The sequence below is a fragment of the Nycticebus coucang genome, chromosome 4, assembly GCF_027406575.1.
Source record: "Nycticebus coucang isolate mNycCou1 chromosome 4, mNycCou1.pri, whole genome shotgun sequence".
In the NCBI taxonomy this organism is placed as follows: Eukaryota; Metazoa; Chordata; class Mammalia; order Primates; family Lorisidae; genus Nycticebus; species Nycticebus coucang.
The window spans coordinates 126,140,543-126,165,685 of record NC_069783.1 but is presented as its reverse complement, the minus strand read 5'-3'; the positions used below and the strand labels follow the sequence as shown (position 1 = coordinate 126,165,685).

General features: G+C 46.5%; 1 protein-coding gene, 1 long non-coding RNA gene and 1 other non-coding gene across 11 annotated transcripts in view; 1 reads left to right on the top strand and 2 right to left on the bottom strand.

The window, feature by feature from the left end:
- The window catches only part of LOC128584115 (uncharacterized), a 42,435-nt gene extending 19,034 nt beyond the window's left edge, over window positions 1–23,401 (top strand). For both annotated transcript variants that reach the window (XR_008379633.1, XR_008379632.1), the window contains exons 2-4: window positions 12,715–12,853; window positions 17,092–17,152; window positions 23,277–23,401. This is a non-coding gene — a long non-coding RNA (uncharacterized LOC128584115). The remainder of the gene's footprint in view (window positions 1–12,714; window positions 12,854–17,091; window positions 17,153–23,276) is intronic.
- SSH1 (slingshot protein phosphatase 1) overlaps window positions 1,470–25,143 on the bottom strand; it is a 75,094-nt gene continuing 51,420 nt past the window's right edge. For 5 of the 8 annotated variants that reach the window (XM_053588985.1, XM_053588987.1, XM_053588984.1 and 2 more), the window contains 7 exons: window positions 24,568–24,661; window positions 23,477–23,605; window positions 19,650–19,696; window positions 17,792–17,938; window positions 15,462–15,662; window positions 11,774–12,320; window positions 1,470–7,646 (listed from right to left, as the gene is read on the bottom strand). In XM_053588985.1, the coding sequence (XP_053444960.1) occupies window positions 6,399–7,646; window positions 11,774–12,320; window positions 15,462–15,662; window positions 17,792–17,938; window positions 19,650–19,696; window positions 23,477–23,605; window positions 24,568–24,661 (2,413 nt within the window). In that variant the 3' untranslated portion in view covers window positions 1,470–6,398. Of the gene's footprint in view, window positions 8,171–11,773; window positions 12,321–15,461; window positions 15,663–17,791; window positions 17,939–19,649; window positions 19,697–23,476; window positions 23,606–24,567; window positions 24,662–25,143 lie in introns of all 8 variants that reach the window. The other 3 variants (XM_053588991.1, XM_053588990.1, XM_053588989.1) reach the window with 3 other exon arrangements.
- LOC128585198 (U7 small nuclear RNA) lies at window positions 2,018–2,079 on the bottom strand. Its single transcript, XR_008379928.1, has one exon. It is a non-coding gene; the product is annotated as a U7 small nuclear RNA (small nuclear RNA).

Below are 25,143 nucleotides of genomic sequence, written 5' to 3'. Positions count from 1 at the left end.
AAGTGAACAAAATACTTCTTGGATATGTAGGCCCTGGAATTTAGTGGTCATGTCCAACAACTTGTGGCAGTCATTGCTTACCAAATTATGTGTGCCCCATCCATCTCTTGGCTTCTCAGATTGTTGGGTTGGGGCCACCAAGACCAGGTCTTGCTGTACCCAGACAAAAGCTGATGAGAACAAATGTGAGTTCCCCCTGCTTCCTCCCCTGCTGCACAGCTAGAGGCAAAGAACTCCAAGAGGGCAGAATTTTAAGATGAATACAGCCCTGCTTCCTGAATCACCTTTGAGGAGGGTCACCAAAAGCTGCCTGGTGTGCAGTGGACTATGATATGAACACGAGGTAAACCCATGATGTGTTCAGTGGCTGAGACTTCCTGGGATCACACCTTGGTGATCGGCAGTAATTAGTCTCCACAGTCCTCTGCCATCTGGTATTGCAGGAGAAGCTTGGATGTTCTCTAGAGCTGTGGTCCCCAACACCAGGGCCATGGACTAGTACTAATCCTGTTAGGAACCAGGCTGCACAGCATCACTACCTGAGCTCTGCCTAATGCCATCCCCACCATCCTCCATCTATGGAGAAAAATTGTTTTTCATGAAACTGGTTCCTGGTACCAAAAAGCTTCTGGTCCATGGCCTTTTAAGAAGTGGGCCACAACAGCAGGAAGTGAGCTGTAGGTGAGGGAGTGAAGCTTCATCTGCATTTACAGCTATTTCCCATTGCTCACATTAATGCCTGAGCTCTGCATCCTGTCCCACTCTCCCTCCCAATCCGTGGAAAAATTCTCTATCCTGAGTACAGTCTCTTGTGCCACAAAGGTTGGGGACTGCTGCTCTAGAACATACCTTTGGCTTTATGTTTCTTTTTTTTTTTTGTAGAGACAGAGTCTCACTTTATGGCCCTCGGTAGGGTGCCGTGGCCTCACACTGCTCACAGCAACCTCCAACTCCTGGGCTTAAGCGATTTTCTTGCCTCAGCCTCCCGAGTAGCTGGGACTACAGGCGCCCGCCACAAAGCCCGGCTATTTTTTGGTTGCAGTTTGGCCGGGGCCGGGTTTGAACCCTCCACCCTCGGTATATGGGGCCTGCGCCTTACCGGCTGAGCCACAGGTGCTGCCCGGCTTTATGTTTCTTAATTGTTACAGGAGAGAACCCACCCAAAGTCCAATCCCCATTCTGGTGGGTAACATTCTTTTGCATTCTTTTAGTACACAAAGGACCGCCCACAAGTGGGCCTGCTCTTGTTTACTGACAAAATCAGGAAGAAAAATAGACTAGTCCTGGGGGAAGCTAGTATTTCTTTCTTCGGTCTAACCTGTCCAGGTTTCCCAGGATAGTGCTGAGTATACACTAGGCACTCACTAGAGACTGGACATGATGATGATGTAGTATTACACTGTTTTGGCAAGGGTTAAAGGGGCAGTTTCCTTTTGTACAAAGTCACAATCATCAGGCATTTATAAAGAAAAAGTTTATTTTCATCACAAGAAGCACACACACTATATACAATACACACCAACACAAGTTAAAAAAAAGTGCATTATGCATCTTCTACTGCAAATTCACAGTACAAAAGACACTGCCTTTTAAATATATAATATAAAAAAACAATATAATAAAAAAAATCATCGATATTGTAATGCAACACATGGAAACTCACCTGCAGCTTCCAAAAAAAAAACAAAACAAAGAACAGTTCATTTCATGGAGCTCCTGATTTTGGGAAGAGGGAGGAGGTTTAGTCTGTACCTACTTTTTGTTGCAAAAGAGCTCAGGACACTAATGGAAAAGAAAAATGGGGTAGCCTAGGTGGTAATAAAATCTCTATTAAACAAGAGAACAATTTTGTAACTGGGGAAATGGATGAGACGCTGGGCTCTGGTTCAAAGGTCACCCGGTCAGCCGGCTAACAAACTAAATCACGTTTGCTGGTCCCCACAGGATACAGCGCCAATCTCTGCCTTGCATGCAGGAACTACTAGTGCTGTTCTTCTCTTCCTTTCTTTTTTTGCATGGGAGTCTTCTGGTGAGGACCAGAAAACCTACTAGACAAATTCTAAGAGAGCTATACCACTTATCAGTGCTGTTTCTAGCAAGGCTCCTTGGAACAGCTGTGAACACACCATGTAAAAACTGCACTGCAGAATAAACACAGACATACATGGACACAGGCTAACTTCCTAACGCCAATCACAACCCACAAGACAAAGTATCCAATCACAAAAGATGAGAGAGTTTAACCGTTTCACATAAATACATAGTATTTGTAAACTATTATTAAGGCACTCAATTGTAAAACAATAATTACAGTGTAGGAAAAGAGGGAGGAAGCAGTTATCTTCTCATACAGCAAGGCTGACAGAAAAGACAGCAGAGGACTGACTGGTGTTCTGGTTATCAAGACACCTGTCCAGAGAGAGTGATGGAAGCCTAGGGCCGCAGCACTTAAGCAAAACAAGAACAAGGCAGCCTCTCCAGATTGGTCACGGGGACTCACTTTGCAGCTGGGTGACAGGTGGCATGCGTGTGGATGAAAGAGAAAGTGAACAGGGTAACGTGACTCGAGTTCTATATATTCAAATGTATATAGGCGGAGTGAACTCATACACATAGGTACTCAATTACAGAGCAGGCAGTGACAAAACAAGTAGCTGGGAACAGGGGTAAAATCAAGGGCCTTTATTTGGCCTGTGACACCAGCAGGAGCCTGGGCGGTGGAACCAGCACAACTGAACCTGCGCCTTGCTGTCCAGATGTCACCAGGTTTCTATCTACTCGCTCTCTTGCCAGAGGTGAAGTGGGTGATCACCCTGGGTGGTATGTTTGGGGGAATCCTGCTGGCCAGCCACCAGGCAGGGTTGTATGAAATGTATTCCGGCACTGAGAATTCCAGACAACAGAAAGCAATTCCCTCCTTGGATGCCTCAGGCAAGGTTCCTTAATATGCTGTCTTGACTAAATGATGCAGCATTTGTTCCCATGAGGGAGACATGGTCCACGGAGGGGAGAGCAGGACTCACCAATTTTCCAGGATGGGCTGGCCCTGAGGCACAAGTACAGAAGAACAAGGTTGTCCTGAAGGTTTATTCTACTCAAGCTCAGCTCCATTCTCTGGCCTTATCCAGGAGAAAAGGGGAAAAGAACAGATTGTGATCCTCTTTAGCAGAAGGGAGTAGAATGGGACTTGGACAGTGTGGCTGTTCATGTGCACCTGGCAAATAATCTGCATGCTTGAGCAACAGGGTGCCACAGAGAAGGGCTTCCAATCCAGAGGTTGGCAGGGGTCCCTGCATGACAGCAAGGAGGCAGACATGGGATGCAGAGAGAAAGAAACCATGTTTTTATAAAGTTTATGCACCTAGGACACTGCTGGAAGACCCTGAAGCAGCTACAAGGCAAAGCCATGGCAATCGGCATGATCAAATTATGATCAGAGGGCCGCCTGATTCTTCCTCTATGTCACCACCGGCCCTCTTACGCTTGACAAAACTCAAAGAAAACACCTTCCTTTATCATCGCAAGGGGAAAGATAGTAGCAAAGTTCAATCTAATTTTTGGCATGCCACATGAATTAAGGTGAGGTGAAAGGTGAAAGTCAGTGGAATACACAGGGTATAGAGCTAATTCAGAAACCAACAAAGACATTCGATGAAAATGACAGTTACGCACATGAACACTCAAAGACTTGCATAGCACAAACCTCTGCCTGCCTCTTTCTTGTGCCACTTATGTTTGGAGTTTTCTCTACCAGCTAAGATTACACACAAAGCATTGGCCGAGCTATGAGATATATCTGATGGGGCAAACTTTTCCAAAACCAGTATGAATTCATCTTTGCCAAGGTGACCCCCAAGTCTGGTATTTCTGCTCTTGTCTTGTTTGTATATATTTAAATAGTAATTAGCCATGTGTTTGTGTGCAGCTTTTTGGGGGCTCCAAGAAAAATCTTTAACCTTTTCTCCAGGCCAGTGTAGTAACCATCAATTCAGGAAGGCTTCATTTTGCTCTGATGATGGGGACAAATGCCTTGGTCTCTTAAGATGTTGATATATAAGCTGTGCTCCCGAAAATGAATAGATAGGTTTGCCAAAAGCCAAAGACCCACTTGTATTTGTAATCCTCCCTCTCACCCTCTTTAATTGGATAAGAAAAATTATGGCTTTCAAAATTAAAAGTTTTCAAAAATATATTACCCTCATACACAGACATGGTTAACAGACCAACATAAGCCTGTCATCACCAAATTTAAGGGATTATTTTGACACAAATACCGATCTATCCCTTAACATTTAATTTGGCAAAACATACTGAATTTGGTATTTGAGACCATGCTCTTGTTGGCTGGGGGGTGGGGGTGGGGGATCCATAGGGGTCTTAGGAATAAGTGCATAACCATCTTTTAAGGTGCTTTCAATTGACATCAGTGGAAAAACAAATTCCTATAAAGTACAATTTTTTAAAAAAGAAGAATCATTACACAAGGGAGAAAAAGTTCCAGAAGAAAGCGTTTTTGCAAGAGTTTTCTGGTTGAAATATGAACTTGCCAAGTTCCTCAAGACCCTGTCTGGGTGCTTTCCAGAAAGGCCTGCTTCTGGGCACCTAGTTGTGACCAATGCAACATGGCAACTTACCCACTTTTAGAATATGGCAGATCCAGCTGAAGGCAAGATGGCATTGTGAAAAGCTCCAGCCAACACTGCCCCTAACCAGAGTCACATACATAAACTACTCCATCTTGCATGAGAGAGGCAAATTGGTGTGGGCTGGAAGGCCTGGAGTCCAGAGGAGGGAAGGGTCAGGCAGAACACATGTTCAAATCTGCCCTGTTTTTCTGCAGGGCCAAGGGCAGCCCCATGTTGTCAAATAAAACCAGGGATCAGCAAACTTTCTCTACAAAGGACCTGACACAAATATCTTAGGCTTTGTGGGCCCTGTAGTGTCTGTCACATATTCTTTCTTTCTTTTTTTATAACTGCATAAAAACGCAAAAAATGTTCTTAGCTTATGGGGCCATACATCATCGTTTACTAATTCCCTGAATTCAACCTTCCTGCCTGTCTACTGAAGTGCTGCTCTCTCTTCAAAATGTTTTAACTTTCTGCCTTGCTGATGGACACCAGTTGAGTAGTCCTCAGCCAACGCCTAGAGGCTGAGGATGAGCTCACCTGGTCCTGAAAGGGGCCACCCACAGAGGCAAGGCGGGGCTTACAGATCCTTGTCCTGGCTGCAGGGGGAGTTGTAGAGAAACAGGAAGCAGTATTCTCACTGTAGCGAGGGGCAAAACTGTAAACATCTGTGAAGCTGTTTCACAGCCTCAATCCTCTCTAGCTGCTGCTGGACAAGGAATGATAAAGTTTATCCCTGCTGAAATCTCCTTCTCTCCCCAAACATAAAGAGATGGGCCTAATGAACCTCAGTGTCCAGGCTTCCAGCAGGATGAACCCTATCTCAGAACCACTGCTCCTGCTGAACATTTGAGCACTTTCAAAACCTAAATAAAGGTAACCAAGTCTAGTTCAGCAGCAGGTGGGGATCGGCAACACTGGGTGGGTCCTTCCCTTCCACTAGGAACGCTTTGAACTTCAGCATTAGCAACAACTGAGACTGCCACACACATTTTCCCCACCTGCCCTCCCTGTGCTGGTCAAACACATCACTCAGCTGTAACAAAAGAACCAAGATTAGAGAGAGCTTTTGCTGCCACTCAGCACAGAGTAAGCTCAATCACAGTGTGGGGTGTTTTGTCTGATGACTTTACCAAGCCCTGCCTGGGGCAGTTAAGAGTCTTGACACATCTGGGGTCCCAACCAAAAGAAAACAAAACAAAACAAAACAAAAAACCAGAACGAGAGAAAATTCTTTTTTTTTTTTTTGCCTGGGAAAAACCCTTTCTAACACAGCATTATTCCCTTGGTTGATCTTGTATTTTAAAAATAAAAAGCACAGCAAGAACAGAGGTAGGATTTATGTTGTCATCCGAGTTTCCCAAGAGGGCCAGAACGAGCTAGAACGTCTGTTGTGGCGATGGCATCACCACAACTCTTCTTCTGCAGGCTGCGAATGGAGAAGTTTGGACGTGGGTGTGTATCTGGGCACATTCTTTTCAAAACATGATTTTTCTTGAAGACACAGGACTTGGGAGCAGAGAGTCTTGTGTCTGCTGGCTGGTGGTTTCTGGCTCTCCCAGGCCACTCAGCTGACAGTCCCCCTTTCTTCTTGTGCCGCATGTGAAGTTATTTTTGTTTCTTCTCCTCCTCTTTGTGCAAAGATGGGGGAAAGTTAGGATGACTTCAGTTGTTTACAGGAAATCAAGATGGATGGGCTGACCCAAATCCATAGTGGAACAATGACGGGAGGAATCATGAAAATACATGTCGCAGTGAAGCAGAAGCGGGTCAGCTCTTGCTCTTCCAGGTGGGGCTCTTCAAGTTTCCTGAGGCAGATTTCCCTGATAGTTTGGAGACTGCAGGCAGGTTCCTTGGGGTGACCTGGGGCTCACGCAGGAAGGAAGACTCGCTCATTCTGGGATCTTGGGAGTCAGTGATGGTAGACGGGTCGGCCTCACTGGATAGGTCTTCCGTTGAGAAGTTGAGACTCCCGAGCTTGGCAAGTGAGTGTGAGCGCTTCAGTGGGGACGAGACAGTGAGGCCTGCCAGCCGCAGCCGGGTCTCGATCTCCTGGGTGCGCTGCTTCACTAGCCCAGGCTTCCCACGGACGCTGTGGATGCTGTCGCTGCTGGAGCTCCGAGTCAGGTTGGAGCTCATGGAAGAGGAGGTGGGGGTGTAGCAGATGGTCTTCAGAAAGTCTTTTGAGAAATTACTGGTATGATCCAGGCGGCAGAGGAAGGGAGGGGGGCTCTTCAGTGAGGTTCCTTCCAAGGGTAGGGGGGTAGCCTCTGATTTCTCATCGCTCCCACCTGGGCTGGGGAATGACAGGGGACTTGGTTCCTGGAGGGCGGCAGGATCCTGGGTCTCCTCGGGGACGCTGGCCTCCAGCCTGCCAGTGGTGCAGTCCTTGCAGGGAGTGGCCGGGTCTGCAGGTGTGCCCTTTAACCTCTCTAGCTCTTTGGTGTGCTTACGGACCAGGCCTGCCTTCTGCAGCTGGATGATAGATTCTTGGTGCTGCATCAAGTAGCTGTTGGTTGTGGGTTTCTCAATCTCGTTACTGAACAGAAGTCTTAGGTCCTTAGCAGGCTTCAGATCTTTCCTGGGTGATGGCTCTTCCTTCACCACTTCCTTGCTGGAAAGGTTCTGATCACAGTGAGAATTCTTCAAAAGGAGGGATGTTGGCAGGACTTTCAGGGTATCTCTAGAAGGTTCCAATAAACTAGCTGGTAGCCCTGGGGTAGCCCCGGAACCACTGGTGCCTGGCCTCCTGGAGCCTGCTGGTGGTAGGAGTTGGGGGGTTTCGGTGGGGCCAGATGCTGGCTTCTCCAGAAACCGGGGCCGGCTGCCTGTGTGGGCCACAGGGGAAGACGTGACATGGGGCAGGAAGGCAGGCTGGGTGCAGATGGCAGGAGCACTGGGGTCCTCACATTGCTCCCCAAAGGCCTCGGGGACTCCGCTGGCTGGAGGGTACATGCAATCAGCACAGGATTTGTAGGAGGGCTTCACTTTGTTAAGGATCCCAAATATAGCATCGTGCTGCAAGGGGACAAGCACACGGTGAGAGCGCCGTGACGCACCAGAGACCAGGACTGTAGGCGGGTACGAGGTGGGGCAGGGGTAGCTCTCACTTCATTTAGTGCAAGAGTAGAGTCTTCCCAGGACCCACCTGACCCTGAATAATGCAGTTGAGAGAAGGAGCTAGAGATATCACACAAGAACTGCCCGGAAGCCACATGCCCAAGACCCTGGGCAGACCTTGGGCCACACTTCCACATGTTTGGGGCAGGGCCCCCATGGACCTCCTTCTCAACCCTGTCCCTGCCACCTGCACAGGGTGACAATCTTCCAGGCCTTGGTCTCATCTGGAAAACAGGGTGGCAACCCCCGGCTCACAGCACTGTGAGAATTGCAGCGTATGTGAACCATGGTGGCGGGGCTCTTCCTCTCAGAAAGATTTGCATTTGGGAAGTATGCAGCCTGACAACAGAGCCCCTCCTGTCCAGCACACAGCCACCTTGTGGCTCCAGAACCTTCATCTAGCTGTTGTCTTCACAAGAGTGCTGGCAAAGGGTGAAAATGGTTTGTTTGTTTTGTTTTTTTGAGACAGAGTCGCACTATGTCGCCCTCAGTAGAGTACTGTAGCATCATAGCTCACAGCAACCTCAAACACTGGGGCTTAAGTGATTCTCTTGCCTCAGCCTCCCAAGTATCTGGGACTACAGGCACCTGCCACAACGTCCGGCTACTTTTTTGTTGCAGTTGTCATAGTTGTTTGGCAGGCCCGGGCTGGGTTCGAACCCACCAGCTTGGGTATATGTGGCCATTGCCCTAACCACTGAGCTATGGGCGCCGAGCCCGAAATTGGTTTTTGGAAAGATTCTGACAAAGACCCACACACAGGTACCCCTGGGCCCAGATGAGAGCAGCAGGCTGGGGAGGGCTTGACAGACCAATGGAAAACACATTCACACTGTCTCATAAGGAGAACTCCCCACCTTCTGGTCACCAGGGCTCTAAGTAAATTCAACACATCCCCTGACCTCCTCAGTGGTCAACTGACAGGCACAAAGCAGCAACTCCAGGCTGAGATCGGCAAGAACACTAAAGGGGAGGCAGGGCACATGACTGTCCTGATCTGGGCTAAAACAAAGCCTCCCAGGCAAAGGGCTGATGTGGGTTTCTGGCACTTTCTCCCTGCAAGTGGAGCCTAGGTGACATCCTCCTGCTCGATTGTCAGGGATTAACACCAACCTGAGTAGCAGATTTAAGTCCCCCAAGGCAGAAAGTCTTGCAGGGTCTCACACTAGGGGAGCCTGAAGGACATTGAGGCATTACTCCCGGAGGTAGTATCCTCTATGGGACCTTCTCTTAGTTAGGAACCCTTAGTTAGGACCTCAGTCCTTACCAACCACATCTTATGAAGGCCTGAATTTTTTTTTTAAGGGACAGGGTCTCGTTCTGTTGCCCAGGCTGGAGTGCTGTGGCTCAGTCTTAGCTCACTGCAGCCTCAAGTTCTGCACTCAAGTGATCCTCCTGTCGCAGCCCCCTGAGTAGTTGGGACTATAGGTGCAGACCATTGTGTCTGGCTAATTTTTTAGTATTTTTAGAGATGGGTCTCATTATGTTGCTCAAGCTGATCTCAGACTCTTGGCTTTAGGCTTGGCCTCTTGCTTTGGCCTCCCAAAGTGCTGGGATTATAGGCATGAGCCACTGTGCCTGACCCAAGGCCTGAATTTTGCGCCTGTGGCTCGTGAGTAGGGCGCCGGCCCCATATGCCGAGGATGGCGGGTTCAAACCCAGCCCCGGACAAACTGCAACAACAAAAAAAATAGCTGGACATTGTGGCGGGCGTCTATAGTCCCAGCTGCTCGGGAAGGAGGCAGGAGAATCGCGTAAGCCCAAGAGTTAGAGATTGCTGTGAGCCGTGTGACGCCACGGCACTCTACCCAAGGGTGGTACAGTGAGACTCTGTCTCTACAAAAAAAAAAAAAAGAAAGAAATTTGGGGGAAGCTCTAACCAAAGCATTTCTACGGTTTTCCCTCTACAACCTGGATTGAAATCTACCACAGAAGGGGATCTGAAAGTACCTTTCAGAGCAAAAGGGTGAGGGAGAATCATCCACACAGCACATATATATGGAGCACCTGCCTCATGCCAGGACTTGCATCAGATGTGAGGGGTACGGACAAGACACAGCCACTACCCTCGGGAAGCTTGCTGTGCACTGGTGGGAAAAGACCAGAAAACTCTGACAAATGCTGGGGGAGACAGGGGTGAGCTCAGAGCCTCTAGGGAGGGAGAGAAGGCTACCCCAAGGAACTGACTTCGGCTGTGGCTTCTCAGCATACTGTCTCCATATGCCCCTCCCTACCCTTTGAGCCGCTGTTCTCAGGCCCCCCAGATCCCTCCTCTCCCATCAGCCTATCTTTAGACCACATCCAGAGGGGCCTCATCACTCCCTGCTTAAAGCCCTCCCAAGGTGTCCAAATTTTTCTCATTTGTCTTTACAGATATTTGCTCTTTGAGAGCAGTAAGTAGGGAAGCAAGAAAGTCATGAGTGATTAGCATTTGGCATGCAATACATTTTATGATCTAGACATCAGTAGATGTGGCTTTCCAGTTCTGTTTGTGTTACATTATATTAGTGACAAACCAGCTTTATACTGGAATGTATCTGTCTGTATCCCAAATGCTCCCATTGAGAATAAAGCTGTCCTGTGGGATGGGTGGGTGGGGCCAGCAGAAATGAAGCTCCCTGCCCCAGGCCATGGTGAGCTGGCACCCAGCAAGGGTGGGAGCTGAGACGAAGCTGCACAGCATACCCCACCACTAAGCTAGCTCTCCCTATTGAGTCATTTCCCACCAATGGAAGAGGGAAAAATTTGGCTAGAATGAACTATTCTCTGTAAGCAGCATGTGGAAGCTCAAACTTTGTTACAGGTAATCCACTGGTTATGATAGCTTCAAGAGACTCAAGGAGGTCTGCATTAGAACTGAGCTAGAAGATAAGATACTTGATAATACTGAGGGTTTGTCATTAGTTTTTTTTAGGTGGCAATGGTACTGCGAGTATGGTACACACTGGAGCCTTCAGGAATAAAATGATAAATCTGAGATTATTTTCAAAACAACCCAGGGTATGGGGAAGTGGATGGGGTGAGATTAAATAAGAATAGCCATGTGTTGGCTCGGAGCCTGTAGCTCAAACTGCTAAGGCACTAGCCACATACACCAGAGTTGGCGGGTTCGAATTCGGCCCAGACCTGCCAAACAATGACAACTACAACCAAAAAATAGCCAGGCATCGTGCTGGGCATCTGTAGTCCTAGCTACTCGGGAGGCTGAGGCAAGAGAATCACTCAAGCCCAGGAGTTGGAGGTTGCTGTGAGCTATGATGCCACAGCACTCTACCTAGGGCAATAGCTTGAGGCTCCGTCTCAAAAAAAGAAAGAAAGAAAAGAAAAGAAAGAAAAAGAAAAAAAGAATAGCCATGTGTTGATAGAGGTTGAGGCTGGGTGGTAAGCTACTCTGTTTTATATTTTACATAAAAAAGAAGAAATAAAAGCCAGGTATGCTGGCTCACTTGTAATCCTAGCACTCTGGGAGGCTGAGGCAGATGTTGAGACTGAGCTCAGAAGTTTGAGACTAGCCTGAGCAAGAGTGAGACCCCATCACTACTAAAAATAGAAAAACTAGCTGGGCATTGTGGCAGGCATCTGTGGTCCCAGCTACTCAGGAGGCTGAGGCAGGAGTATTGCTTGAGCCCAGGAGTTTGAGGTTGCTGTGAGCTGTGATACCACAATACCACAGCACTCTACCCAGGGCAACAGGACAGACTCTGTCTCAAAAAATAAAATTAAATTAATAAAAAAGTCAAAACACATAAAATTAAAATAAAAAAAAAAAAAGAAGAAACAGAAATTGAGTTGGAAGCCCTGCCCAAGATACAAATAAGGTGCAAGGGGTGGAGGGGCACACTGTGATTTGTGCTATTCTAGAGTGCAGACCCCATGGCAGTGTCTACGTTACATGCTACAGTGAGCCCGCAAAGTCACCCTTTGATAAAAGCCTAGGGCTCCCCGGAGATGAGAACCGCAGGCTCAGTGGAGGAGAGTGGCAGGACTGAGCCCCACACGCTGGCCCCAGTCCAGTCCACGCTTACCTCAAAGTCATCTGGACAGTTCCGCTTGCTGTTGTTGTTATTTAGATTTTCCCAGGTAAGCTGAGGTGGAAGCTGCTCCCACCTCCCTGCTTCTGGGCTGTCTTCCCTGTCCATCTCCTCTGCCTGAGGCAAGGAGCCACTCGGGGGTGTGGGGCTCCCGACTTCTAGTTTCTTCTTGGCATACTTCTCACAGAGCCCGGGACCTTCCTGGGGACATCTGGCTGGCTTGTGTACCTCCCCAGGCTCGGCTGCTTCCTCCAAAAGTGCATCCTTCTCAAGGTCCTGGATTGAGCTGGCAATATCACCATCAAGAGAAGGCAGGAGGGGGTCTGAGAGTCGCCGGAAACAGCATGGGACAGCGGGCCCTCCAGGGACCCTGCTGCCTGGGAAGATTGGCTGGGCAGATTCCTCCAGGCAGGGTGGCTGGGTCTCTGGGGTGCTATCCAGGGTCTCTGGCAGGAAGTCGCTGGGTCCTGCAGGGTCTTCCGCAGGTGGCTGGAGGCTGTTTTCTGTTTGCTGACGCCACAGCTTGTTATGCCGCTGTTTGCTGTAGGGAGAAAGGGCAGAGAATAGTAAGCAGAGGAGGAGAGTGCCCAGAGGTCCTGGGGGGAGAGGGGTTAGCAAATAAGAGAAAGCCCAAGATTGGGGCTGGTGGCAGGCTCTCACTTAGTTAAAGCCCCTCTGTCATTTGTTCCCAAGAAACACAAGGATGAGAAGAAGCACAAAGGTCATAAATCACCATGCCTCCAGCGAGGAGCCCCAAGTGATTTTTCCTCACCTGGAGACAATATGACAGGAATACAGAGGCCGTCTAGACTTGCCATCTGCATATCTGTGTTTATGCCACCTCATGTTTGTGAACCCAGTCACTTCACTATGTTCCATCTCTGAGTTTCTCCATCTGTCAAACGAGAATAATGATCCTCTCTTGTCTACACTAGAGAAACTACGGGGGTCGGAGCGGAGAGTATGTGAAGCTCTACACACCATGACGTGGCCCTATATACACGGGAAGCATTCGAATACACCAGGGAGAGCCCCGATAACCGGAAATACCTGTTTAGGTCAGAGGGATTACAGGTCAGTTTTTAAATGATTTCTTCTGACGTCTCACTTTGTTGCCCTTGGTCGAGTGCCAACTTCAAACTCTTGGGCTCAAGTAATCCTCTTGTCTCAGCCTCCCAAGTAGCTGGGACTACAGGCGCTCACCACAACACCCGGCTAGTTTTAGAGACAGGGTCTCGCTCTTGCTCAGGCTGGTCTCGAACCAGTGAGCTCAGGCAATACACCCGCCTCAGCCTCCCAGAGTTTTAAGATTACAGGCATGAGCCACCAAGCCCAGCCTTTGATACTATTGTTTTTATAATACGTTTTTTAGGATACAAGGTAATAAAAGGGAAAGAGAGAGAAAGGTTTACAGTGAGGTAAAGTGACTAAGTCACCCCATGGACCTTAAAGTAATGCCAACACCATGGGTTTGTGAGGATTAAGAAAGAAGGAAATGCAAAGGAGCAGTGGGATTTGAGAGGGAATGTCACGCGAGTGTCATGGTCCTTCACTGCCTTTTGCTCTGTATACTTGGTCCACTGGGCCGTGATTCAAGGTCAACACCCTGCTTGAACCTGGCCTGGATAGCCCTGGATGGGCTGCAAAGTGCTCCCTCATCCTGTGGCCATGCCTGGGATCTGGCCACTCTCTGGCTGACAGTGAAGAGCATAGAGATGGCCAGATTTGTTTCCGGACCCTATTTGACTTTGCCAGGGCACTCCTGCACTTCTAAACTTGGCCATGAAGCTGGTGGACTTTAATGGTGGCTTTTTTCCAACACTATCAAAAATGATTCAGGGAAGTCTTCTTCTCATACTAACTGAACAAAAAGGGAATGAGGGAAAGTGAGTCCTAAGCTCCTGGCTTCTGATCTGAGAATCTGGGCAACCGGAGTTGCAGTGGGAGCCTGGCTGGGATCACTGGAAGATCTCACCACCACTCTAAGGGGGCAGGACAACCTCAGGACCCCCATGCACTGAGGGTCTTGAGGGCTCATGTACTTGAGCTGTGCCTCCCCCTCTTGCTGTCCACTGACTGTGTGAAGGAGTGACAAGTTAACCCATTCCTACCTCTGGAAAAGGGGTATAAACTGTATTCTGCAGACCTTTTGTTATTTGGGGTGAGAGTTAGAGATTTTTAAAGAAGCCATATTTCTTTATGAGCCAGGTCTGGCAAAGTATCTGTAAAGGTAAACTTGTATAAGGCTCATGCAAACCTCAAGAAAACCCTATTGGGTAGGTATCCTCCTTTTTTTTTTTTGTCAATATATTTATTGTGGTAAAATACACATAAAATTTGCCATCTTCACCACTTTTAAGCGTACAGTTCAGTGAGATTAAAAACATTCACAATGTCGGGCGGCGCCTGTGGCTCAGCCAGTAAGGCGCCGGCCCCATATACCGAGGGTGGCGGGTTCAAACCCAGCCCCGGCCAAACTGCAACCAAAAAATAGCCAGGTGTTGTGGCGGGCACCTGTAGTCTCAGCTACTCGGGAGGCTGAGGCAAGAGAATCGCTTAAGCCCAGGAGTTGGAGGTTGCTGTGAGCTGTGTGAGGCCACGGCACTCTACTGAGGGCCATAAAGTGAGACTCTGTCTCTACAAAAAAAAAAAAAAACATTCACAATGTCAGTACAACTATTACCACCATCCATCTCTAGAAGTCTTCATCTTGCAAAACTGAAACTCTGTACCCATTAAACATTAACTCCCCATCCCCTCCTTCCTCCATCCCCTGCCAGCTACCAGCTACCTTCTCTCTCTACAACTTTGACAACTCGAAATAACTGGAAGACTGACTTGTCTTTTTGGTGACTGGCTTGTCTCACTCGGCATAACGTCCTCAAGGTACACCCATGTTGGAGCATGTGTTGGCATCTCCTTCCTTTTTTAAGGCTAAATAACATACCATTGTATGGGGAGACCACATTTTGTTTATCTATTTGTCCATCAATGGACACCTGGGTTGCTTCCATCTTTTGGCTATCATAAATAATACTGATGTGAATACGGGTGTACAAATATCTCTTTGAAACCCTACTTTCGATTCTTTTGGGGATATATGCTGAAGATTTGTTAGCTCATGTAGTAATTCTATTTTTCGTTGAGGAGCCACTGTACTGATTTTCACAGCACCTATGGCATTAATGTCCACATTAAGATGGATATTAATCCTTAACTCAAAAGAGGAAATTGAGGCTCAGGGAGACCGATGAGCTTGCTCTAATGCCCAGCTCATCTGGTGGAACTGGTGCGGTGCTTGGGGCTTGTCCAGCCCTAGAGCCTGTGCACAGGGCTCTGCACGAAGCAGATACTCAGGAAATGGGACAGACACAGGCCCCTATCGCACACACAGGACTCGCCCTGGATTACAAGTTAGGCATCGCTCCCTCAAGCAGCAGAATCAGCTTTATGTGTGTGCCAACAAAATCAAAACAGACCCCTCCTGGAAAGGACTAATCAAAGCCCAGACAATAGTTGTTTTTCTCAAATCAGCTCCCCTGAGAGGCGGGATTTTGGCTGCAGAAGCTGCTGCCAAGGCTGAATAGGAAAGTGCTCAGATCCTGATGGCGGCCCAGCTGGCCTGGACACAAGGCCTGCAAAGGCTTGGCCGGCCAACCCCCCTCTGCAGGCTGGGACCCACCTTGCGTCTAAGATGCCTTCATACTCCGACAGCTGCCTCATGAAGCCTGCGTTGGGTCGTGTGATGCTGCGCTTTTGCTTCACATAGTTATAGGCCTTTTCGAGAGGCCAGCCAAATTCTTTCATTGCATAGGCTATGACTGTGGAGGCAGATCGGCTGACGCCCATTTTGCAGTGTACCAGGCACTTGGAATGGTTCTTCCTGCAGGCGTGGGGGATGGCAGAGGGGGAGAAAGAGTTAAAAAGTTTCAGCAACTTGATTCTATCAGGTCTTATTCAACTGATTTTTTTAAGTCCTGAAGTTATCTCAAGGCCTAAATCCTCCAGTGTCCTAATGTTTACATGTCTACACACCCTCTAAAGGAAATACCTTCACTGTAAAATCAATTAGCACACAATGGGAACTCAAGATAAATCTGCTCTGCCTAGCCAAGATTTGCAAGAGCTCCAAAATGGGACTGCTTTCAGTGAGAATCTCCCCACATGGCTGGCATAGGCTAGGTGACCAAAAAACCCTTTTACTGGGAAGCCACAAGGCAGCTAAAGGGATTTCTGCAAAAGCTACTCAACTGCTATGGCAGATGGAGATGGTGAATGAGTTATTGTAGAAAAATGAGGTCAGCAGACTAAAACCTTGCAAGGCTCTGGGGAAGAGCAAGATCCTCGTCAGACAGGAGGGCCAGAGAGCAGGAGTGAGGACAGCCAGAGAGATAGAGCCGGGGGAGGAAGATGAAGCTGACCTGCTATTTGTAAGGAGGCAAGACTGGCCCAGGTGGGGCTGATCTGGCAGATCAACAAGGAAAGGGGAACGTGTTTGTCTAAATTACGTTTGCTCAAGAATGTGATGGAGCTCTGGGCTGCTAAAGGCAACCCCTGCAAAACTTTATTTGTACAGAAGGCAGACCCACCAGGTAGGAGCAGGCTCCAGCTTCCTAGACCCCATTACAATTCCTCTCCAAATCTCAGTGTCTCTTTTTATTTTTTAAGTAATGGTCTGAAGTCTCCCTTCAGAGTGTCCCAAGTCAGTGAACTAAAATACTAAAGTCCCCCCATCCTCTAGCAACTGATGGACTGGACCCTCCTCTTGGCTAACGGGATCCCTAGAACTGTGTTGAGAGCCATGAGAAAGGAGATCAGATGTGCCTCATCAAGTCCCCCTTCCCTCCTTAGAGATGTCCTCTGGGACTCATTAATAGACCTAAGGCTATGCAAGACATACCTGCAGGTTCTCAATACATAAGATACACCCGCTTGGGTCTGGGTGTATGTGTTCTAGAGTTTGTCTCTGATTAACAGACCCTTATCTTAACTCAGCATTCCTTTTCGATGACTCTTGGTCTATTAGAGCCTAACACTTACAGTCAATTGTCAACTGAAGCATCTTTAAACTCACCTATAATCTGTGGGCCTCCCCCACCTCACTTTGAGATGTCCCACCTTTTTGAGCCAAACCAATGTATACCTTCCACATATTGATTTATGATTTTCCCAGTAATTCCTGTTTTCTTATGTAAAACCAAACTATAACCCCACCACTGCAAGAGCACATTAGCTCAAGGCTTCTTGGGCGTGGCTCCAGGTCATGGTTCTCAAATTTGGCTTAGAATAAACCTCTTTAAATTATTTTACAGAGTATGGATTCTTTTCCATGGACAAGTCTGTCTCCTGGGAACTGGAGAGAACCAAGATTTGGTAAGGCCACTTTACCATCTTACAGAGCTTTGACCTAGAGAAACACAAAGCAGAAGAGGACGTTTCTCTTGACAGCCTCTCAAAGGTGTCTTTCTGTTCTTGACTTCAATAAGGCACAGTTCTGGAGGAGAATAAAGTAAGAACAAAAGACAGGTGAGACCAGCGATGGTTGACCCAGGGACAGTGGGCTGGCCATAGCCTCTGAAAGGCTGCCCTGTCCCATGGGTCACTGACTTGAGAACAGAAGACGGGGTGTGTCCTTTAGGGAGGTAGTCCCAAAGGAGCTCTGCAACCACACCCTTCCCCTGGCTCCTTCAGCTTAGCAACTGACCAGGGGCAGAGCTCCTAAGAGTGTCCACTGGGTATCCTTGCTGAGAACCAGTGCCAATGACAACTGGGGTCAAATGTCACATTCATGGACAGGTGGGAGAGAGTCAGCTTATTAGGGTCTCTACCTGGAAAGGACTAACAACTTTTCTACTTTGATGTTTGGGGTCCTGTGGCTAAAATCAAAGGTCTATTGGACCTCCAAACCCCCCTAAGTCAGCCAAGGTCTGTGTCTGGAATTGCCATCAGTTCTTGCCTACCCAGCGTCTGCCAGTCTGTTTCTTCCTCTGGCTGGCTTCCCCACCCACTTACTTTGCTTTGTTTATAAAATGATATGCTTCATTCCAGTGGGCAAGAAGATCTGTTGTCTCTTCATCATAGACTCGGATGTTATGATATGCAAATAAGCCAGGGAAAAAATTATCTATTTCTCTAGTAACATTTAAAATGTAGTCAACCCTGCAGTGAGAAAAAAAAAAAAATGACAACAAATTTGGAGAATAACAAAATAATGAAAAACTGGCAGAGAAAAAAATATGCATTAATGAAGGATAATATACTTATGGTGGGACTTTTGTTTTTCCTTAATAGTAATTTTCTTTGTATTCCCTAAATGCCCTCTATATGATGGGGATATATTATACCAAAAAAAAACAGATTTCTTTATTTTAAAAAACCCTAAAAAAGTGAAATTAAATATATGTATCACTTAAATACATTTTTAAACTCCTTACAGTGTCAACATTTATAACTATTTTGAGTATACTTAAAAAAAAAAAAAAGTCTCCCACTTGAAATAGTTAAAAAGCAGAATGTATCTATCTTCTTTTTTTGTTTGTTTGTTTTTGAGGTTTTTGGCCAGGGCTGGATTTGAACCCACCACCTCCAGCATATGGGGCCGGCGTCCTACTCCTTGAGCCACAGGCGCCACCCGAGAATTTATCTATCTGTTATTTATATCCTTGAGAATTGCCTTATAAATCCTTTTTAAAACACAGCAAGATATAAATAAGTACTTCACAGGGTCTTTTGACCCAGGTGGTTCACTAAACTTAATCAATACTTTTACTTCTAGAAGACTAAAAACAATTTCAGGAGTCAGAAAATGTCTCAAATAGGTTTCCTAAGAGAATACTTACACATGCTTAAAAAAAAAATACCTTCAAAAGTCACTAATTTATTCCCAGCAAGATGGAAAGCATACAGGGTATCACCCTACATGTTCAGAATACTTTCTCCTGGAAGAAGAATACCTCTTAACCCAGGCATCCTCAAACTTTTTAAACAGGGGCCAATTCACTGTCCCTCAGACTTTGGAGGGCTGGACTATAGTTTAAAAAAAAAACAAAACTATGAACAAATTCCTATGCACACTGCACATATCTTATTTTGAAGTAAAAAATAAAATGGAAACAAATACAATTTACACCACCGCATGTGGCCCGCGGGCCGTAGTTTGAGGATCCCTGTAGTAGTTCTAAGGATATATTTTAAGATTTGTTTAGTCTTGATTTTTAAATGTAGCAATTCAAGAATGCCATCATGTCAGACCCATAGAATGGTGATTTTGTGGCTGTGTTGTTTAAAAAAAAAAACAAAGTCCAGCATCTGTTCTTAAAGGTCTCTAGATTGAAAACATCTTTTATTCCTGCTGCTAAGCATTTCTCAGACTAAGACAGGCATAAGCTTCTGGTCAACACTGGGTACTTAGTTCAAGAATCCCACTAGGTCCAAAAGTAGAACCTCAGAAAGAACCAGGAGCAGTCTGGGGGAGGGTCAGTGCTGCTGACCAGCAAAACCCTCAAGAGATCTCTATATGTCCACACTGGGACTCTTGGCAGCTCTGCAGGGCAGCGAGGCGGCGGTAGGAGGGAGCTCAGAGCCTCATCAGTATCCATTCTGTCCTAGACCGTGTGAGTGTGATTTAAACACATTCTCCCGGACACACACAATCACGGGAGACTCCAGTAAAATCTAAAGTCCATGAATTATTCAGGACGTTTTCTTTTGAAGCACATCTGTTTAGCTATGCAAATTGGCCCCAGCAGCCACTTCAGAGACCCGGGTGCAGGCAATGACAGGTGAGCACCCCAAGGTCTCACCCTTGATGGCAGCATGAAGTTTGTAAGCTGCCTGGAAGGACAGGGAAAGACAAGGGGAGGAGACTCACCCTGAGCCCTGCAGTTCTTCCAGATTGGATGCATTCCATTCAGAGCCCTGGGAGACAGATCACACAAACCCCCATGAGTGTCACATGTCAGCTTCAGAGCTGCTTACGGGATGCAGTTTGCCCCAGCCCTGGTAGTAAGGCCTTATTTCAGGGACCCTTGGCCTCGGAGAACAAGAACCCTGTGGCTGATATTCAGGAAGGTTCTTGAGTACTCACAATATGGGCAACGTGTGCGCGGTGAGCTGTGTACGGGGGCTGGAGAGAGTGGGAAGAGTCAGGGCCCTCACTGACCCCTTGGCCTTAGGGAAAGAACAAGTCCAGGAAAACCTGCTCCCTCCCCTCAGCTTACTCCTTTCCTAAGACTGCAGTGGGATCCCATAATCAGAGGCATTGACCTACAACCTCCCACCCATGGAAAGGGACATTCACACACCACTAATAAAAGAAAGAATTGTTCTACCTTTTCTGGGAAGTATTCTGGCGATATTGAAAAAGTTCCCACCCTTTGACCCAGTAATTTCAATTACAAAAAGTTATCCTCAGGAAATAATAATTCACACAGAGATTTGGGTCTGAGGATATTTAAGGCTATTTATAAAACAGTGGAAAGAACCCAAAGGTCAAATGGGTAGAAATTAGTAAATAAATGATGATGAAGCCTCATGAAGGAGCCATTAAAACAAATCATGTTTTTGGAGAATATTTAATGACACAGGAAAACACCATATAAGGAAACAGTATCTTAAAAGAAAGCAAGATAAAAAACTGTATAAACATAAGCAGTATGATCCTCTCATTTTCTTTGTATTTATCTATCTATGAGTAAAGCAGAATTTAACTCTGTTGCCCAGGCGAGAGTGCAGTGGTGTCAGCCTAGCTCACAGCAACCTCAAACTCCTGAGCTCAAGTGATCCTGCTTCAGCCTCCTGAGTAGCTGGGACTACAGATATGTGCCACCATACTTAGCTAATATTTTTATTTTTGGTAGACATACAGGGTCTAGCTTTTGATCAGGCTGGTCTTGAACTCCTGACCTCAAGTGATCCTCCTGCTCCAGCCTCCTACAGTGCTAGGATTACAGGCATGAGCCACCGTGCCTGGCCTCTTCTTCTTTTTTTCTTTTTAAAGACGCTATATATATAATATTTAAAAACCAAAGAAAAAAACTGAAGATGGGAAAATAAATAAACCAAAATGTCTACATTGACTATCTCTGGATTTGTGATATTAGGAATGCTTTCTTTTTCTTCAGATTTATTTATATTTCCAGACTTTCTATTATACAATGTTTTAATTTGATGCTTAAAAAAATAGTATAACAAACCATTCCTAAGCATTCAAAGAACATGGAAGGGAAGGAAAAGAAAAAATAATCACAAGGCTCTTAGGAAATGCAAAAGACACAGTCACAAAGAGCAAAAGAATCCATCTCACTCTCCCTATAACCTTCCTCACTCAGGTTTCCCAGAGGGCAAACGTCTCAGGACCCAGGGGCTGCAGGGCCCCAATTGAGCTGGCAATGTGCAGTGCTAGCTGAATTTTTATATTTGAGGGAGAGGCTCAAACAAAAATTCCTTTAGTATCTCTCATGGAAAAAGTGACATAAAGCACCAAAACCACACCAAAAAAATTACGAAAGCTCCACGAAGGCTATGAGCATCCTCTGGCCATGATCGCCACCTAGTGGGGAAAGACAGGATGAAGGTGCCTTCTGTTCCCTTTTCACTGGGGACATCAATCTGCTTCCCAGGAAGATTAGTGCCCAGTACTGCCCAGATAGCTTTCCAGATATAGTCTTCAAATCTACATATTTCTATATATGTTTCAATGTGTAAATATGACATCTATACAGATTTATACAAACACATTTAAAAATATGTATCTCTCTGTATCTACTCAGGGAATATGTATACACATTTTAAGAAAGGAAGACTGTATTAAATGTGTAATACTCAGTATATACCGATAGTAAAAGATGAATACAAGTCACGCTAAGTGCCTCTTACAATCGCAGAAGTCAAATGAGTACTACACATTCAATGGAGTTTTTTCTTCCTTTTAATTAATTAAAAAAAAATTTTTTTTTTTTTTTTTTTTGAGACTGAGTCTCACTCTGTTGCCCTGGAGTCATAGTTCACAGCAACCTCAAACTCTTGGACTTAAGTGATCCTCTTGCCTCAGTCTCCCAAGTAGCAGGGATGACAGGTGCCTGCTATGACACCTGTTTAGTTTTTCTACTTTTAGTAGAGACAGGGTCTCATCCTTGCTCAGGCTGGTCTTCAATTCATAAACTCGAGCAAGCCACCCGCGTTGGCCTCACAGACTTCTAGGATTACAGGTGTGAACCACCGTGCCTGGCTGAGTTTTCCTCTCTTAAGTGTGTGTGTTTGCCGTGTGCAGTGGCGCATGCCTATAGTCCTAGCTACTCGGGAGGCTGGGACAGGAGGATCACTTGAGTCCAGGAGTTCTGGCCTGTAGTGCGCTATGCCAAACGGGTGTCTGCACTAAGTTCAGCATCAATATGGTGACTTCCCGGGAGCGCGGGACCACCAGGTTGCCTAAGGAGGGGTGTACTGGCGCAGGTCAGAAACAGAACAGGTCAAAGCTCCCGTGCTGATCAGGAGTGGGATCGTGCCTGTGAACAGCCACTGCACTCCAGCTTGGGCAACATAGTGAGATCCCGTCTCAAAAAAAAAAAAAGAAAGAAAGAAAAAAATGTGTGTATGTTTTTGGCATCCTGTGCTTATACTACCATGATGCAGACACGATGGAGAACTCTATCTCCCACAGGCAGAAAACAAAGTTGTTTGCATCTCTAGCAGCAAGTATGCTTCCTCAGTATTCCCGGAAGCATCTCTTCTAACAACCGTCATCATTTATTAGCACCTCCAGAAACTACACTGGACACTTTCAATACGTATTTTCTTCTTTCCCCCACTTGTGGCACACACACTATGTTGCCTAGGATGGCCTCAGACACCTTGGTTCAGTGATTCCCTGGAATAGCTGAGACTATAGGTCTATACCACTGAACCCTGCTTGTATGTCATCTAATCCTCATGATCATCCCATGAGGTACAGGGTGAAGGAAAAAAACAGCATTAAAGTGGCTTTTAGCCAGTGAGGCTGAGGAGTGGGAAGTGGAGCCCTGATGGGTTGATTTTCATTCCACCATGCAGCCTCTCTAATTTTAGTAACGTGTCTTTCTCTATAGTCTCTCTGACTTTGAAAACCTGCCAGTTGCCTTCTATGGAGATTTATGGCATTAAGACAGTCTGAGCCAGCCATGGAGGTGAAGGCAATCAGGGCAATCCACCCAAAGCTACAACAGCAGGGCGGGTTCTTCCAGTGGGCTTTGGGAGCAGGCCCTGGGAGGAGCCGTCTGGACATGCTCAGTTGTGTGATCTGTCTTCCCTGGTGTTTCTCATGTCCCAGGCTGCCCAGGCATAATTCTGGGTTTGGGGAGTAGGATGCTTCCTTTAGTAATTGGGGGTTTTGAGCTCATACACCATTTGGAGATAAGTGGAGAGGGCCTGCGTGGTAGTGACTGAAGAAGACAAAGGATTAGAGAGTCTGAAACCACTGCCAGCTGTTTGTACCAAACACCTCCCAAACAACTCCCCACAGCTCAGCTGAGAGCCACGTCTCAAACATCTGGCTTCAGAGCAGACCAGGCCACAGAAGGGGCCAAAGAACTTTGGGAGTTCTCGTCAGTCAGGATGGAGTCAAGTTTTTCATCTGCTTTTTCTCTCTGACTTGCTGTAAGTGCCAATCAAAGTCTGATTTATGTCCCCCAAACCAGATCCCGCCATGGCTGTGCCCCTTACGAGATAAAGATGATCGAAGATAAGGGAGGGCTTGTCCATCTGTCCCAAGATAAGTAGCATCTCGTTGTCTATGAATTCCTTAAATTCTTTCAAGTTACAATTCATCTGCTTCTCTAATTCATTACGGATCTGCAGAGTGGAAAATATTAGGAAAAGTGATTTGTTAAAGACAACAGTTGTCCACCTCCAAAGAATTAAAAGCTACAACAGGAATGGTGGCTGTTTCCATAAAAGGTAGGTATTTTTCCCCTCAGAATAACACATTTAGACACATGTGGCACACAGGCGTGAGTGGCAGGAATGCAGGTTACTCAGCCTAAAAGTAAATCCAACTGGGGAAAGTTTATTATTTCAAATATGGCATCTGATTTCCATGAGATCTTTTCTATTGAGTTTAAAGCACTTTTACTTTTACAATTAAATGTCAAATACCTCACAGAATTAGTAACAAATTAGTTTCATCTTACTTGGGAAGGTATCATAATACAATTTTTTAAAAGTGTATTAATTAATAAAATGTTTATAGTTTGTTGACTTTCAAAAATGGCAGTTTCAACCTCTTCTTAGATCTACTTTGAGTTATCAGTATAATTCACTGCATTCCTTGAACACAAAGCCACAAAAAAGAGAAAATAAGTTATTCGGGAAAACGTTAAAAGGCAAAGAAAAGGCAGTCTAGAATTTACACTTGCCAGTCAATCGTAATTCTGGAGAGAAATAAGTTTGCTATCTCTCATGCACACCACACAGCAATGTGGGGCAGAACACAGGGACGGGGTACAGATCAAGGCTTCTAGGTGCCATCCACGGACCTCATGCAATCGCCACTGAAGGTCTTAAAGGTGAGGCTCAAGAGGTCAGGAAATTGGCCCAATGTCTCAAAGCAGGCAAAGGGCAGATCTAGAATCAGACTAGAATCTGACTCCAAGGTCTATCTATGCTTTTCCTCTAAGCCCTGCTGCCACTGAAGAACGAGGAGAAAAGAAGCCTCTGAGAGCTGAGGAGCAGACCGTAAAGACAACCAGGTGCCAGGCCAAGACAGATGAACACCCTGGGATCCTGGCCTGCTAAGCAGGGAAGCGTTCTCTTACTTCTTTGGAGGTCACATTTTCCAGATCCTGGCTCATCATGATGCTTCGGAGTTTGGCTTTGATGAGGCGCTCAGTCCTTTCCCCTTCAGTTGGCCTGGAAAGAAATGATGCTTAGGAAAGCACAGAACTCTAGGAAGCCTGGGGTCAGAGGTTACAGAAACACCAGATGCTCCTGGGTCTAATAAACAGAACATGGCTTGGCACAGAGAGCTTGCTTCTCAGTGTGTGTTCTCAGGGGTAGTGAGAGGTATGTGGACAACCTGCTCTGGCCTCAGGGGTCCCAGCAGATCAGGCAGACAGAGGACAGTTTGGAAACTCACTGCTGCTTCAGTCCGCACAATGTCAGACACTTTGAGCGCAAGACGCTGGAGCTGCCAGCATGATGTCCCCACCCTGGTGGTCCCTTGAGTGTCTGTCTGAACACATCTGGGTGTGAGGACCTCACTGGGCCCTGAGGTAGCCTAGCCCGGCTGTGGCCATCTCCCATCAGCTCCTCCTTATACAAAATCAAAATGTATGTATCTCCCTGTAACTTCTGTGTACCAGCCCTACTTGGAATTCTAGGGGTCACATTGA